Below are 16,915 nucleotides of genomic sequence, written 5' to 3' on the forward strand. Positions count from 1 at the left end.
TCTTAAGAGTCTAAACTGAGTTGTCTAAGCTGACATATGGAATTGTTTTAAGATGTTCATACCATGAATCATTTAGCTATTTGCTAAAAAATGTTAGCACCCATTTAGGTATAAAAAAGATATATACAATATTGAATTTGGCCTTTACTACTATAGCCCATAGAAACGCATTGAATAACACATTCATAAATGGCAAAATAAATAATAAGGAATAAGGTTTTGAAATATCTGTCCTATATCTAGGAGGTATAAGAATGCTCAGGAAATATATATATATATTTTTTTACATATATTTAACCCCTTTTCTTGGGTAGGCACAAAACTACCACCATACTTCCATCCATTTTTTAAACCGGTGCCGGATGCCTTCAGACGAGTCCCGTGACACTTGTGGGGCAAAATGGTGAACACCATCATGTCCGTGAGAATCTCCCCTTTCCACAGTGGGGTCACATTAGTTTGTAGCCTAAACAGTTCGGAAGCTACAGATAGAAGTTGGCACATTGACAGTACCGACTTCAGACGAGTCCCGTGGTGCTTGTGGGGAGTCGTAGAGCACCATCGTATTTGTGAGAGTCTCATCTTTCCATAGAGTGGTCATAGCTACAGACATTTTCATAAAAATTACATTTTTTGGGATGTCTCATGGTCTGACAAACACGGCTGTAGCTCAGCCACTTTCCACATCAGATGCGGGAAGCCGCCATTGGCGGATGTAGTGGATTGAGACGCAGCCCATGCAAAAAAACAGATATCTCTAGTTTAAACCCAGATTGTTTTTGTAGGGGCATGGTTAACCACGTTGCTGCTCCGCAATTCACTGTGATTGCATAGGGGAGAGTGGTGCTAAATGTAACAAATCATTTTACCAATATGCTATCGGGCTCATTTATGGAGGTAAACTCCATAAATGAAACGTCCCCTCACTGTCAACTGTGTTAACTTTCAGCAAACTTAACATGTGTAAATATTTGTATGAACATAACAAGATTCAACAACTGAGACATAAACTGAACAAGTTCCACAGACATATGAATAACAGAAATTGAATAATGTGTCCCTGAACAAAGGGGGGGTCAAAATCAAAAGTAACAGTCAGTATCTGGTGTGGCCACCAGCTGCATTAAGTACTGCAGTGCATCTCCTCCTCATGGACTGCACCAGATTTGCCAATTCTTGCTGTGAGATGCTACCCCCACTCTTCCACCAAGGCACCTGCAAGTTCCCGGACATTTCTGGGGGGAATGGCACTAGCCCTCACCCTCCGATCCAACAGGTCCCAGACGTGCTTAATGGGATTGAGATCCGGCTCTTCGCTGGCCATGGCAGAACACTGACATTCCTGTCTTGCAGGAAATCACGCACAGAACGAGCAGTATGGCTGGTGGCATTGTCATGCTGGAGGGTCATGTCAGGATGAGCCTGCAGGAAGGGTACCACATGAGGGAGGAGGATGTCTTCCCTGTAACGCACAGCGTTGAGATTGCCTGCAATGACAACAAGCTCAGTCCGATGATGCTGTGACACACCGCCCCAGACCATGACGGACCCTCCACCTCCAAATCGATCGCACTCCAGAGTACAGGCCTGGTGTACGCTCATTTCTTCGACGATAAATGCGAATCTGACTATCACCCCTGGTGAGACAAAACCGCGACTCGTCAGTGAAGAGCACTTTTGCCAGTCCTGTCTGGTCCAGCGACGGTGGGTTTGTGTCCATAGGCGACGTTGTTGCCAGTCATGTCTGGTGAGGACCTGCCTTACAACAGGCCTACAAGCCCTCAGTCCAGCCTCTCTCAGCCTATTGTGCACAGTCTGAGAACTGATGGAGGGATTGTGAGTTCCTGGTGTAACTCGGGCAGTTGTTGTTGCCATCCTGTACCTGTCCCGCAGGTGTGATGTTCGGATGTACCGATCCTTTGCAGGTGTTGTTACACGTGGTCTGCCACTGCGAGTACGATCAGCTGTCCGTCCTGTCTCCCGTAGCGTTGTCTTAGGCTTTTCACAGTATGGACATTGCAATTTATTGCCCTGGCCACATCTGCAGTCCTCAAGCTTCCTTGCAGCTTGCCTAAGGCACGTTCACGCAGATAAGCAGGGACACTGGGCATCTTTCTTGTGTGTTTTTCAGAGTCAGTAGAAAGGCCTCTTTAGTGTCCTAAGTTTTCGTAACTGTGACCTTAATTACTACCGTATGTAAGCTGTTAGTGTCTTAACAACCTTTCAACAGGTGCATGTTCATTAAATGTTTATGGTTCATTGACAAGCATGGGAAACAGTGTTTAAACCCTTTACAATGAAGATCTGTGAAGTTATTTGGATTTTTACGAATTATCTTTGAAGGACAGGGTCCTGAAGGACAGGGTTTAGACATTATATTTTAAATGTTGTCAGCATCATTTGATTTTCATACATTTGAGTGGAATGTCCTTTTAAAAACTCACCAGAACTGAGATTCTCAGGCCATCTACAGTATATAACAATTATCCGGGGGGGCGAGCTCACACTGCTACAACATTTTCCAGGGCCCTGGTCAAAAGTCAAAAGTAGTGCACTATATAGGAAATAAAGGGCCGTTTCAAACATAGCCTTGACTCCCCCGTTCCGACCTCCTACCCGTGCCCCTCCGCACCCCATCTCCCCCCTCCCCACCTCCTCATTGGGTTTCTGATCTGACTTAGGGGAACCCTGTAAAAAGCGTAACCCAAACCCACTGGGGTTCTGGACTGGAGCAGCTCCCGCTGCCTTTTTACAGGGGCCTGGGCTGGGCTGTTGGGCGGCTGGAGTAGAGGCGTGCTGGCCGGGGTCTGGCTCTAGGTCAGTGGGGTTTCTGGGTCTCTCTCCATCGGCTGGCTGGCCTGGGCTGGGTTGCCTCCCCTCTCCTCTGCCTCCCCTGATGCTGACCTGTGGAAAGCACCCCCTCAGATCCATCCCCATCCCCAGCTAGCGCCCCGGGCTCAGCCAGCCAGCCCAGCCGGAGCTCCCCGGCAGGGGCTAACGTTTCAGGCTTCGAGTCAAGCCCCTTCTGGAGGTGATTAGCCCCAAACCCATGACAGATTCTTTCCGAGATATCCAACGCGGCGTGTTTATTTTATCCAGGCTCTTTGTGTGGATGTGCTGGACATGAGTAACCCACTTGAAATGGGTATCGGCTTACATACCCGGAGAGAGGGGAGCAGGGCCGGGGAGCTGCCGCAAAGTGTTTCATGAAAGGAGGAGAAAATATTTCCCCTCTCTCTTTTTGGACCTATCTGTATTGTTAAAGTATATTGGCCTGGTCTGTGTGGGCAGATGGTGCATGGAGGGAGAGAGAAGTACATACAGAGTCTAGTCCACCCTGCCACCCCCCCTCCCATCCCCACTAACCACTTTTCTCCATACTTTTTACCAGCACCTTTTCTTCTCAACCCACTCACCACCAACCCACTAACCCCACCCCACCTCAACAAACCCACCCACCTCGCTTCGCTACCCCAACAAACCAACTCAACCACCTAGCCTCCCTTCCCCAACAAACCAACTCACCCATCTAGCCTCCCTTCCCCAACAAACCAACTCACCCATCTAGCCTCCCTTCCCAAACAAACCAACTCACCCATCTAGCCTCCCTTCCCAAACAAACCAACTCACCCACCTAGCCTCGCTACCTTAACAAACCAACTCACCCACTTAGCCTCCCTTCCCCAAAAGACCAACTCACCCACCTAGCCTCGCTACCTTAACAAACGAACTCACCCATCTAGCCTCCCTTCCCCAACGAACCAACTCACTCATCTAGCCTCCCTTCCCCAAAAGAAGGTCCCGTGTGGCTCAGTTGGTAGAGCATGGCGCTTGCAACGCCAGGGTTGTGGGTTCATTCGCCACGGGGGGACCAGGATGAATATGTATGAACTTTCCAATTTGTAAGTCGCTCTGGATAAGAGCGTCTGCTAAATGACGTAAATGTAAATGTAAAAAAGACCAACTCACCCACCTAGCCTTGCTACCATAACAAACCAACTCACCCACTTAGCCTCACTACCCCAACAAACCCACCAACCAACCAACTCACCCAAACCAAGAGACTACTACTACCCCCCACAAAACTATTTATGTCTAAGACAAGAGGCCTTCAGTTTGTTCAGTCTGGAACCCCTCAGTGCCCTACCTCCCCAGTACTTAACTCAATTTCACACTTCAAGTCATCTACAAAGCCCTGCTGAAACACAATCATCTTGTTTATCATCCGTCATCCCAAACTACTTCATGTCCCACTATTTACCACCGTTCATGTGCCTTCAATTTGGTCACCGGTCCGTAATCTCTAAGCGTTTCTATTTAATACAGGAAGCAGTCGTACTTACTTCCTCCAGATAGTGAACGTCTCATATTGAAAGCACTAAAACACGCACATACATAAGCATGGCTCTATGAGCTGCAGTATACATTTGTGGGGGATTGAAGTATGCTGCATAAAGTACATTTTGATCCCCAAAAAATACATAAAAATTGTCACCATTTCATTTAAGGTTAATGAGGTAGCCTAAATGCATGGTAAAACACAGTACAGTTGGCTGGGCTAGGTTTGCCTCAGCTCAGTAATGTGATAAGACTATATTACTGTAGTGTCTAGTGTTGTCTGAGTCCTACCTTTAATGTAGTCTCTCCTCTCTGGAGAGGGCTTCTTTGGTGCTTCCATAGGGGCATGCTGGTTGCTATGGTTCCTGAAAAGGGCCAGGCGTACAGTTGGGTCTAGAAGAAAGAGGGAGACAGAGAGAGAGAATGAGAGAGAGAGAGACAGAATGAGAGAGAAAGAGAGAGAATGAGAGAAAGAGCGAGAGAGAGTCTAACATTAAACCCACAGCATCCAGACAAGAACCTTTGGGTTCTGGATAAACTCACAGCAGAGACCCTTCATGACATGCAGAGAGCCTAACACTATGCATTCACTACTTGGGCAGATCACAGTTGACACAAGCCTGTGTGGCAGACAGAGAGAAAGATAACTGGATCTAGTGCTCTGGTACTGTACAGTCATGCTCTAACAATCCTGATCAACGACCAGCCTCACTCTGTCTGTCTACTCTACTTGGACGTGGCACTACTACCGACCCGACGACCGACCAGTGTTTGAGGTGAGGTCACATTTCGGTATAGCCGCGGTAACCCATGCAGAGTAATGAAAACCGTCTCCGGGACGATGGCACGGAGAGAGCGTCTGGTTGGTTGGAACTAAGGGAAGGGAAAGTCACCAGTTGGTTTGGTTAATTTCCTGTAAGGGCTCTCTGACTAGGGCCAATAGGAGATGACAGGGCCAGACCTCTGTTACCTCTGCTGTCTGTTACAGCTGATTAACATACACAAGGAGGAAAGGCTCAATGCTGCTAGCGTGGCAATATAGTTAAAAAAATAGAGGAGAAAGGAGAGCCTAGACGAGGTAGGTTCTAGGGGGGTTTGGTTCAGTAGTAGTTGCTCAAGCCAGTTGAACATCAGTAAATAATAAATAGGTTCCAAATTTAAATAAACTTCAACTGATTTATGCAGACCCAAAAGTTTTCTCTGCCTCTGCTTCTTAGACTTCATCTTCTGAGCTCTCTTCAGCATCATCAGAGCAGTGTGGCTGTCTCTGAACCCCCTGGGGAGACAATGACACACATGTCACACGCTGAATCTAAAACATCCTCACTACAACACTCACACACTGACAGTCACAAACAGCTTTTGTCCCATTAGGGTACAGCATACAGGACAGAGTTGGGGATTTTGTTCTAAATTTGGCAGAATAGGAACCAAAATATTCCCCCTCTTTGCAACTCTACTTACCACTCCTCCAGAATCTTCTCTGATCTCTCAGAAAGACCATCGAGCCCTGACACAGAAGCAGGAGATCTCTCAGAAAGACCACTGAGCCCTGACGCAGAGACAGGAGATTTAGTTCTGAAATAAATTGGGAGGAAAAAACACACTCTCAATCTTGATCCTATTTGGAAACAATAGTTTATGAAGGCACTTTCATTGGTGATTAGTAAGGAAGCAAGCCTTCACTTGTGGCATCCATGTTGGCTTTGTGAGAACTACCTAGATGAAAATGTGTCGGCCATGACGGCTCAATCAGTTTCCTACCTGCTGATGCTGTCAAGGGAAACTCTATGCTCAGCAGGCTCTGCTCTCTCCCCACCCATCCAGGCCTGCTTGGGCTTCCACAGAAGAACAGGTGGGCTGGTCTGCTGGTTGGCATCTGGAAGATTCAGAGGACGCTGAAATACACAGTCAGAAGAGAGAAGGTTGTTATCATGTACTGTAGCATTATATCAAAGAAGAAACGTGTTCAGGTGTTCTTAATGTTTTGTAATGGTAAAAGGAGTGATAGTCAGCTAATCATGAAGAACAGACTACTGTTGACCCTGGCACTATGGGTGCAAGCCCAGTGCTTCCCCTAATTAACAGGAAATGTGAGGGTCGAACACCTAAAACACAACCTTCCAGAAGTTTGCCATTTTCTAAATAGTCTAAATGAGAAAAGGAATTACAGAGTGTACATTAAGATCCAGCATTTCCATTCCCAGAAGACCCTAAAGTCAAAGTCACAACTTAAGTAGTCTTAAAAACATTTTAAAAACTCCCTCCTCTCTGTCGAAGTGGTAAATTGTTTAAATAGTTTATCCACCCCTTTGGAGATCACGTTAGCTAGTGTTAAAACATTAAGGCCTGCCTGGCGTGGAGGCAGCTGCCCCCCTTCAGTGAGAGCCAAGCAGAGCGGCTAGGCGCCAAGCAGAGCGGCTAGCTAAGGTGATATAGAGTCCTGCCTGCAATGCTCATCCAAAGCAAAGAGCCAGGGAGAGATATCTAAGGAAAGAAAAAGGGCCCTGGCTCGTGTGAAAAATGACATCTGCTGATGCATAGGGTATTTCAGGCCTCCTAAAAGTAATTGTGTTTTTCAAGGTAATACATTTGAGGATTAATCAGTGAGAGTTGTGGTGGGTCCCGGAGGACTTTTTTCTTTTTTGGGGGTGGGGGTTCAGTGCTGTGTTACCTTTGGACCAAGCAGCTGGTCTGGGAATGGAGGAGAATGAAAGAGGGTTTTGGGAGGTGAATCGTCAGACAGCAGCGAAGTCATCATCCAGTCTCTCTCTAGTGCCATCTATTTACAAGCCAAAGGAGATGAGAATCACCTTTAGCGTGAAACAACAACATTAACAGACTACAGTACTGGACATCAATGTTTTTCTATTCCCTCCAAGGGTTTGGTGGTGAAGTGACTTCTTCAAAGTAAACAGCAGATCATCATGTGATAGAGGTTTTGTTTTGTTTAAATATTTGAGATGAGTGCTTCACGCATCCACGCACGCACGCACAATTCATGAGTGAACGAACACACACACACACACACACACACACACACACACACACACACACACACACCTGTCTCTTATACACATCTAGATGTGTATAAGAGACAGCACACACACACACACACACACACACACACACACGACATAGACACATTCTCAAGTGGATGGCATTTGAAGAGGACAGAGGGCAAGTGAACTTGTGGATGATGAAAGAATAGCTAAAATGCCATTTATCATGTAGAATCTTCCAGTTTCCCCTGGCCTCAGTATAATGGGCAGTGTTCTTTAATAATCCTAATCCCCAGGGAATAGCCGAGTAGATGAGTGAGAGGAGTAGAGGAAAGGGGAAACGTGCCGGTCTCCATTTTTCTGGGGGGCAAGGTCAACTTGATAGGGGGTTTGAGGTTCAGACCAGTCAACCCAGAGAGAGTCAGTCTGTGAAGTTTGTACCTACTGCCTACCTCATCAAAGACAAATTCATCCACGTTCACCTCCTCGAAGGCCTCGTGATCCCCGGGGTTGAAGCCCCGAGCCTGGGCCAGAGCAGCAGCCAGCCTCCTCCTCAGAGTGAAGCCTCTCCAAACCGCCTGGAGGAACGAAGGTACCAGAGGAAGAGCCATGAATCACAGACAAAGTTAAATATTGTGTGTTATCCCATTAGGAAGATAAAACATGTTAACCTCTGTTTAATTGCTGAGTGATCTGCTGTTTGAACTCTATGTGACTTGGGCGCTAGGAGACAAATGGAGCGCCAGCAAGGGTTCTAAATCCTCAGAATTCCCAAAGGGATGACTTCACAAAGTGAGCGGTGCTGGAATCTGGAATCCTCACCGCTCCCACTACTGCAAAAGTCTGGAATTTGATTAATCATTTTATCCCCCCACTGCCAAAGACTCCTCAAGGGCCCATCAAGTACAGAGAGAGAGAGAGGGGAGAGAGGGATGGGAGAGGAGGAGAAAAGGGGAGAGAGAGGAGAGGGGACATTTCAAGAGAAGTGTCAGGTAGAATGTTTGATCTATTGAATCATACGATAACCAAATTAAGCCTCAATATCATATAAGATCTGGACATATGATGTCTTTATTATTAATAAAAAATATATATTCTCAGAAACATGTTACTGGACCTCTATGACAAATGAGAAATTACATTTCTATAAAAACTGATCAACTCAAACTATCTATTTGTGGGATTGATCGAAGCAAGACAACGATTTCTGAGTAGACAGTCATGTATTTCCATAGAACCGGTTGAAAAACCTGTCAGCATGACCAGTCTAATAGTTATGATAAAGAGTTCCAGGAAGTCACTCGCAGCCCAGTTTCCTGTGACCCTGACTTACCTGGATGGCAGTTGCAGCGTAATCTGGTTCCAGACGGCTCTGCTCTGACCCAGTATGGCTGGGTCCTGTGTCTACTCTTCCCCTCTCTCTTCCTCCTTGCCCCTCTCCTGGAGGTGGACGCAGCTGGATCCTCTGACGTCCTCTGTGTCCTCTCCAGTGGCGCTGGATCACTACAGCTGCCATGCTGCTCCGAAAAAAGACACAAAAAGAGATACATAATGATATCATACCCTCAATCTCTTTGACCAAGGGTGCGTCTGAAATAGCACCCTATTCCCTATGGTACATAGGTTGCCATTTAGGACGCAGAACACACATTTATTTCTGTCCAAACATCTGGCTTGCAGAGACTCCAGAAGAGGAATCCAGCCTGTCTCGAACAAGCTTATATCAAAGATACAGCCCTCTTAATGATGACTGTGTGTCAGAGTGAATATGATGTTCAACATCGATCAACTGGAGGACACTCTAATGATGACAAATGCTCATTGGCAGAAACTAATAAAAGTAGAGAAACTATGAAAGAATTCATGAGTGAGAGAACACTTTACTTTTTGAGGTCCAGCTTGATGTGAGCTTTGGGGAAGGGTGAACTGCTGGGCTTGGCAGTGGCACGGGACGTTTTTTCCTCGGAGAAGGTAGAGCTGGAACTGGTGTAGCTAGCTGGCGTTGCTTGCTTCAACTCGGGCCTATTGGACACAGTCCCTAGACTGCTGAATGATCTGTATGCTGGGGGCTGAGGCTGCTTTTCACTGTTGTCATTGGCTGGGCTGATGAGGGGAACCACATGTGGCCAGGTGTTTGTGTTTCCACAGGACTTATTTTCAGGTTGCTTCCTGTTCATGACACTCGTGACACCACCATGTCTGTCCATACCCTCTACGTCAGACTTTTCGGCAGGGATCCTGCTAACCCTGGCGGTGTCACTCCTGTGACTGTCATCTTGTTTGTCGGTGATGCTGGTGTCTCCATATTCGTGAGCGTATCTGTGCTCCTCAGCCAGCTGTACAGCTTCATCATGGAGCTGGAGGGAGAGCCTCAGAGCATCCAGGGGAGGGAGAGCACCGCTGCGCACACACAAACACATGCACTCGTTCATATGAAGATCACATAAGTAGATTTTGGATGTCGTTCTAGGTTGTGTAACATACATTCCGTCCTCTCTCATACGAGGCCTACGAGATAAGCAATGGCTAACGTAGATACAAATGTCTGATGAATACCTACAAAAACAACAACACCTTTTTCATATTTGATCACCTAGTATCTGCATTGAAAAAATTGCTTACTTTTGGGCTGCAACAGGCTTGCCTTCACAGAGGGTCTATGGGTGTCAGTTCTGTAATCCCATATAATGTCTCTTTCATAGAGGGGATTAAGTTGGTACAAAGCCACCTCAATGGAAACTTAACGAGTCTATTAGCAACGCTTGGATCCGCTTCCCCCAATCTATCTAAGACCCTCAGGGCTACTCATGGCTACTGGGTACACAGTATACGACCATACACGGCCCACTAGCCCGAACAAGCCTTGCCTTCACAATGCCCCTGCTATTCAGCTAGAAGGGGGGTAAAGAGGGTGACAATATAGACAGTGACCTCGATTTCTCCTCCTCGTACCTGCCAGTTCACCACAGGGTCGAGGGGAAGGTGTATAACAGTAAAAGGAAACGGTGAATAGTCAGTAAGGGAGAAAATATACACGGTTTTGTATCTTAAAGTCCCATTTAAGGTTGGATAAATAATAATTTATGCTATTAAACAATGAAGTTGTGAGGGGAAGTCAAATACCTGCTGCCCTGGGGCTACTAGCTACAGCAGTTCAAGCACATGATGGAACTGGAATGATATATTTTAATGGAAACTAACTGGGATTCATTCAGAAAGGTACTTCGACCCGATTTACACTATGTGAAATGAGGACGTCAATGTAACACTGCAGAGATAGGCCTATTTTTGTGTTGAGTCAAATCTGTCAATAGACATAGAAACTTATAGAGAAAGTAAGGACATTTCAGATGAAATACCTTTAATTACTCTCGGCAGTGTTGTAAAACTTTACACAGCAGGGTAAACCCCAGGATGTCTACATAATTTTACCAGCTTTACTAGACAGTCCTGAGCCACAGCCAGACTCTTCACCTCTCTAGACCTTGTCTGGCCCTGGGTCGAGACTTGAGCCAGGGGTTAACTGGCTGCGGTGGTCCCTGCCCTGCCCCCAGAAAGGCCCATTGTCCAACGCCCAGAGGGGGTGCATGGAGCATGGACAGGGGTGGAGAGGAGCGCACTGTGGTCCCACCCGAGCCATGGGACTCCTTGGTCTTACCCATACCACTAGACACTACTGCGTTTCATCTTTTGTGAAACATAATTATGGTGAGGTCAGAAAGATAAGATGAGGGTTGACCACTGGTCTATATGTTGGTGGTCTGGTCTGTCTAGGGGTGGCCGTTAAGACTAGTGTCCTCAAACTACTTACAAAAACAGCTAAACATTGCCTTTCAGCTTTGGACACCCTGTGTATTAGTTATGCTAATAATACTAATATGCAGGTTAGTTTGTCTGTATGATATTGCTATCCTACAGCATATGTGTAAGCTGAGCTGTCCAGCAGAAAAACTGACGAGAGTCTGTAGTAAGCTGCATTAACCTGAGTTGTGCTGTGTGGCTGTGCTGCAGTGTGTGGAGCTGCTGGAGCTGTGCCTGACAGAAGGCTAGAAAGCTGTTCTGAGGCAGCAGGGCCGTGACTAGACCAGGACCAGGGAGCGCTGGAGAGGAGCCGACAGGCTGCCCGTCTATGGCCTGTAGACCCGGCACAGCCCTCTGCAGACTGGACCTGTGGAAGATAACATGGTGGGTTAATCAATAAAGATCATGGCTGGATGCTACAGAATACCACACTAGGGTTCATGCTACTTGGTAGCATTTCAAAAAGTCATGTCCTATACTCAAAAAAGTCTACAACTATTTAAGGTGACAATTGCAGTCAGTAAATTTATTTTAAAATACCGGCATGTAACTCCAATGTAATAAACACATAAGTTTTAGGCCCTGTCATGTAAAGTGCTCTCCATATTCTAAAACACTAAATTGATACATGACCACCTAACACAATTACATATTCAACATTGTTAAAGTAGGAATTGTGAATGATCCTGGATTTGATTTTAACTCAAACTGATTATAAAAAATGTAAAGGGTCAACCCATTTTCTGAACTGACAAAGTTCAAATTGAATTGCCCCCAACTCGGATGTCTAAAGTGTACTATGATGTGCCAGTGGATAGCCTCAGCTTGTTGTATCCAATAGTTTGGCAGAGAAGTCCTTAGGCAGAGTAGATACACCTCCTTGAGAGAGCGAACAGGGATAAAATCCTAAAACGAGTTTGACATTTCAGGCCCAGCAGAATCAAAGCCATTTTCCTCCATGCGAAACAAGAAGTTTGGTTAGAGTCTTGATTTTCTCAAAGCAGAAGAATGTGATGACATGTTGAGCTGCAGATGAAAGAGACTTTGAGACTAAAGACTGGGCTTCAGGCTCTGGTTTTCTTTGTTTTTGTTGTTATTTTCCTTTTTTTCTCAACCACTAAAAGAGTGAGTGACTTAAGTTGTATCCAATGTATCCCAAATGGCACCCTATTCCCTATGTAGTGCACTGGTCAAAAGTAGTGCACTACATAGGGAATAGGGTGCCATTTGGGACGCAGCCCTTAAGCTGAAGCAGCTGATGGTGCCCTGGCTGTGCTGTGAGGGGGATGGCTGCTGAGCTGTGTGTCTATGGGAGAGAGAGGTAACACCGGCCTGAGGCTAAGGATGTGCAAGCTGAGGAATCCCAAAAAATTTGCCAGCAGAGAAAATGGTCTCCAAAGCAAACTGCATGGCCAAATGTGGTCGATCGATGCCAATGTGAAAATGTAGAAAGAAACACATTAGGAAACGCATACAGTATTACTGAGCCGTGACAATTTACAAATCGAGTAAATTTATACAGTATGAATGTTTTCTGTGATATGACAAATATTTATCTGTAACTAATCTGTAATTATTAGTCTTTATGAAATGTTTAAATGTGAAAGTGTACTTATAAACAACAACTACTACTAACCTAAAGCAATTTATGTTCACAACAAATGTTTGGTTAGTATTTGCTTCTGGTCATTTTACCACAGGCGCTGTTGCTGTCAATATGAGCCTAAATCCAATACAAAATGTGCCAAAAGGATGGGAGCCTTTAGTTTAGCTTATCAACATCAGGCGTAAATCTGGCTTAAAATATCCTAAAGAATGATGGTGGGGCAAGAACCCGCTGAACTCCCTGTACTGTGCCACAACCATGACTCTAGGCCACTGGTTGTGCAGTCCACTGTCAGAGTAATGGGGTTTTGATGAGCCCCACCTCACCCCTCTCACACTCTCTCTCTCACTCACTCTCTCACTCGCTCACACACACACACAAACAAGGATTAGATTCCAGCCCTACAGGCTTGTCGTTTGGCCGACCGGACCCTCTTGTAACGAAGCATAACCCATAATAAAGCCTTGATCCTCACATGAGCTCATTGACGTGAGGTGGGCACACACAATGCCTTTCGTGGTTAAATGTTTTGGGGTGGAAAAAAACATGCTTTGCAATTACGTGCCACTGGTTATTTGTGTTTAACGTACAAGGTTCAAATGAAAGAACTCAGGAAATTAGCTTAAAATATGTCAGAATGCTGAGCAATTTGACCTGCTTGGCTCATTTGAATAAATGTATTTATTAAGTGGAGTCCAGAGCCGTGGCCATGCAGCTCCTTCTCTCTCTAACAATACAATGTTCCCTCCTGGTCCTAGCTAGGCTCTCTAGCTGCGTCCTTCCCTCCATCATATCCGTCTTTGTCTCTCTCCGGTTTGAACCTAACCCAACCTGGATCTATATATTTCATTTAGTGAAGACTTCCTTGAAAACACAGGCTCTTAAAAGAGGTCTGATTAATCAGGCAGAGTGCTATCTTCTTCCCCTGGCTCAGGGCTGCTGGAATTGTATTTCTTAGCAATCTCCATTTGGTGCTTTAGTTTAGTCGGTGTTATCGCTGGACTGGGATGAAAGGGCCAGGGGGAGAGTGGGGAAATACAGGGTGCTAATTCCACTGTTGGCATTGGAGGTTAGGTAAAGTTCATTGGGAATATTTATTCTCCATTGAGGCTAACGGTGTGGCACCCCAGGTAATAGAAACCCATATGTCTGGGTGGGTGCTGACTGACAAAATGTATGAAGATAGAATGCATAATGTGGTGTACAGTACTACTACTGGTTGATTAGAATAAATATTCAGATATACTGTAGAGGTTGAGAAAAAATAAGTGTGTTAATCATGGTTCTTTTAAGTGTTTGCTCAGTGGCACGTTTTTTACATGACTTGGGCGAAGAAAGGGTAGTAGGCTACTGGTATTATTAAATCCTGTCGTAACAGTTCTTGAGAGATCCAGGCATCATCTTTTAGGCTAATGCTATGACTAGACGGACCTTAAAATGTTTTAGAAAATATTAGTAATTTCACACTTCATAAAAGTTATGCATGGTTTGTCGGTCATAAACTGTTAAGACCACTAATGACCGTGTGTAATGCCGAAATGATGAAATCTAGCTAGACTACCGGTAATTGAAGTTAAGTGCTCTAGCTAGCACACATTTTTCATATCAACTCATTTGGACCCCCCACTCAAATGTACATGAGGAAAATGTTTTGGCGCTGTAAGTGAATGAGCAAATTGACATTGAAAACTTAATAGATTTTTCCATTGAATAAATATTTTGGGAACTACTGACACTCAGTGCTACAGAGGTTGTGCGGTGCGCGGTGCAGATATCGTTGGCACGTTGGCTAATCCAATAGCATTCTCAGATTGCTAGGCTAATCCTGGGATGTGGACAGGAAGCTCTTGTGTTCTGGTGGAATGTTTATTCTACCTTAGTCACCACAGCCAACATCCTCCTCCAGACTGGGCTTACGTTCTGCGACAGGAGGGATGATATGAAATGGCAGTGGCTTGGTATTCCCGTTGGTATGTAACCTAACTTCTCACATCTGCCCCAGCAGGGATATTCCAGAACAAAGCTAGAGAAGTTAATTGTGTCTGTCTGTCTCTCTACACAGCCATTTTAAAACCATTTTAATTACATTTTTCAACTAATCGTTGCAATGTTGATGACTGGGAATGTATTGTATGTACCACAGGAGGTTGGTGGCGCGTTAATTGGGGAGAACGGCTCGTGGTAATGACTGGAGAGGAATTAGTGGAATGGTATCAAATACATCAAACACATGGTCTCCAGGTGTTTGATGCCATTCCATTTACTCCGTTACGGCCATTATTATGAGCCGTTCTCCCCTCAGCAGCCTCCACTGTTATGTACCTGTTATGATGCAGCGTCCAAGTACAGTGTTACCGTATAAGGTGGTGTGTGTATGACAACATTGCTTTCTACCACGGGCATGCAACCCAGGGCTTGTCGCTCATACATATTCACATATTTTGTGTTTCTCATTGGGCTTTCCCTACCTCCACATGGTCTCTTGCTGAAGGGGATTCCCAGTGAGATGGACCTCTCGAAGGAGTGGACATCCCTGCAGACTCTCACACAAGTTCTGCAGCTCTACAACAGTCAGGCAGAGCAGCAAAGGCCTGAGCTTATGGTTTTACATCGCACAGAGGCAGAGCAGCAGAGGCCTGAGCTTATGGTTTTTACATCGCACAGAGGCAGAGCAGCAAAGGCCTGAGCTTATGGTTTTACATCGCACAGAGGCAGAGCAGCAGAGGCCTGAGCTTATGGTTTTACATCGCACAGAAGCAGAGCAGCAGAGCCTGAGCTTATGGTTTTACATCGCACAGAGCAGAGCAGCAAAGGCCTGAGCTTATGGTTTTACATCGCACAGAGGCAGAGCACAGAGGCCTGAGCTTATGGTTTTACATCGCACAGAGGCAGAGCAGCAGAGGCCTGAGCTTATGGTTATTTACATCGCACAGAGGCAGAGCAGCAGAGGCCTGAGCTTATGGTTTTACATCGCACAGAGGCAGAGCAGCAGAGGCCTGAGCTTATGGTTTTCACTGTCTATATATCACTATCGCTGGTACCTGATCTTGTTATGGAGACTGTATCTTTATCTACTGCTGGATCCCCTGACATTTACTGGATGGAGGTGCATCGCATTCCCCAGATGTGTGACATTATGCATATCATAGACATAGGTATTACCATAGATCCACACTTAAAATGCTCCCTCCCACTCACATAGAGAGGCACAGAGCAGAATAATATGGATGGAATAGCATGAAACTACAGTATGTAAATGACATAACAACATGACAACTGAAATATTTGGATCAAAAGTTTGTGGGACATCAAAAGTTACATTTAAAAAAAAAAATAAACCATTACCTGAGAGGCAGTTGTCTCTGATGTCCAGCTTCTCCAGTGACACAAAATGACACAGTGATGGCAGATGGGTTATACTGCAAAACACAAATTAGGAAAAGACATGTAATACACTGTAATGGAATACTGTAATTTATACAGTAATTTTAGGTATTATCAACAGTAAAAAAAGAACTTGTTACTTCAGCATACTGTATATTATAGTGCATTTTGGGAAAAGTGCTGTATTTCGAATGGTACTGTAATTCCACACCACAGAAAACAGTATCTTTGGAGCGCCAAAAACCTTTTGACCATTAGTGGGTGAATGGTATTGCTGTTTCTGTTTCATTAACATATTTTGAGGCGTGCCTTGTAAGAGCCTATATTTGTTGCACCCATGAGTGAGAATGCTGTACCAATTTAACTCCTATGTGGTTATAGTGCCCCGTGACATTTAAAATGTATAGGGGACAGATTTGAGTGGCATCAAGACCTAAAACCTAAATGGTTAAGCATTTTGCCATGTCCTTCAGGTCTGTTTTGCTCTGTAGTCGCTGCCAGTTTGGAAGCCTTTGTTAAGGCCTTTAAGGCCTCTAGATGTGCAAATGATATAAAACACAAAATATTAATTAATGTACTATAATGTGTAAACACTTTACCTAGCCCAATTACAGTAAAATACTGTGAAATGCAAACCCCTCATCTCAATGAATTTCAATCATTCATCAATTTATTCATTCCGATTACGATAGCATTTACTTTTTTACAGTATAATACAGTCAATTTTACAGTATTGTACTGTGTATTATTACAGAGTACTTGCTTTGATACCGTATTTATATTA

General features: G+C 45.0%; 1 protein-coding gene across 1 annotated transcript in view; it reads right to left on the reverse strand.

Moving 5' to 3' along the window:
- Positions 1-16,915, reverse strand: part of lrriq1 (leucine-rich repeats and IQ motif containing 1) — a 54,527-nt gene that overhangs the window by 18,313 nt on the left and 19,299 nt on the right. The window contains exons 13-23 of the mRNA XM_070439883.1: positions 16,093-16,166; positions 15,216-15,309; positions 11,323-11,508; positions 9,225-9,740; positions 8,674-8,857; positions 7,793-7,918; positions 7,013-7,120; positions 6,103-6,236; positions 5,803-5,916; positions 5,526-5,614; positions 4,630-4,731 (exon numbers count right to left, since the gene is read on the reverse strand). Of these exons, the coding sequence (XP_070295984.1) occupies positions 4,630-4,731; positions 5,526-5,614; positions 5,803-5,916; positions 6,103-6,236; positions 7,013-7,120; positions 7,793-7,918; positions 8,674-8,857; positions 9,225-9,740; positions 11,323-11,508; positions 15,216-15,309; positions 16,093-16,166 (1,727 nt within the window). The remainder of the gene's footprint in view (positions 1-4,629; positions 4,732-5,525; positions 5,615-5,802; positions 5,917-6,102; positions 6,237-7,012; positions 7,121-7,792; positions 7,919-8,673; positions 8,858-9,224; positions 9,741-11,322; positions 11,509-15,215; positions 15,310-16,092; positions 16,167-16,915) is intronic.

This window comes from Salvelinus sp. IW2-2015, linkage group LG4q.1:29 (assembly GCF_002910315.2).
Source record: "Salvelinus sp. IW2-2015 linkage group LG4q.1:29, ASM291031v2, whole genome shotgun sequence".
NCBI classification, from domain to species: domain Eukaryota; kingdom Metazoa; phylum Chordata; class Actinopteri; order Salmoniformes; family Salmonidae; genus Salvelinus; species Salvelinus sp. IW2-2015.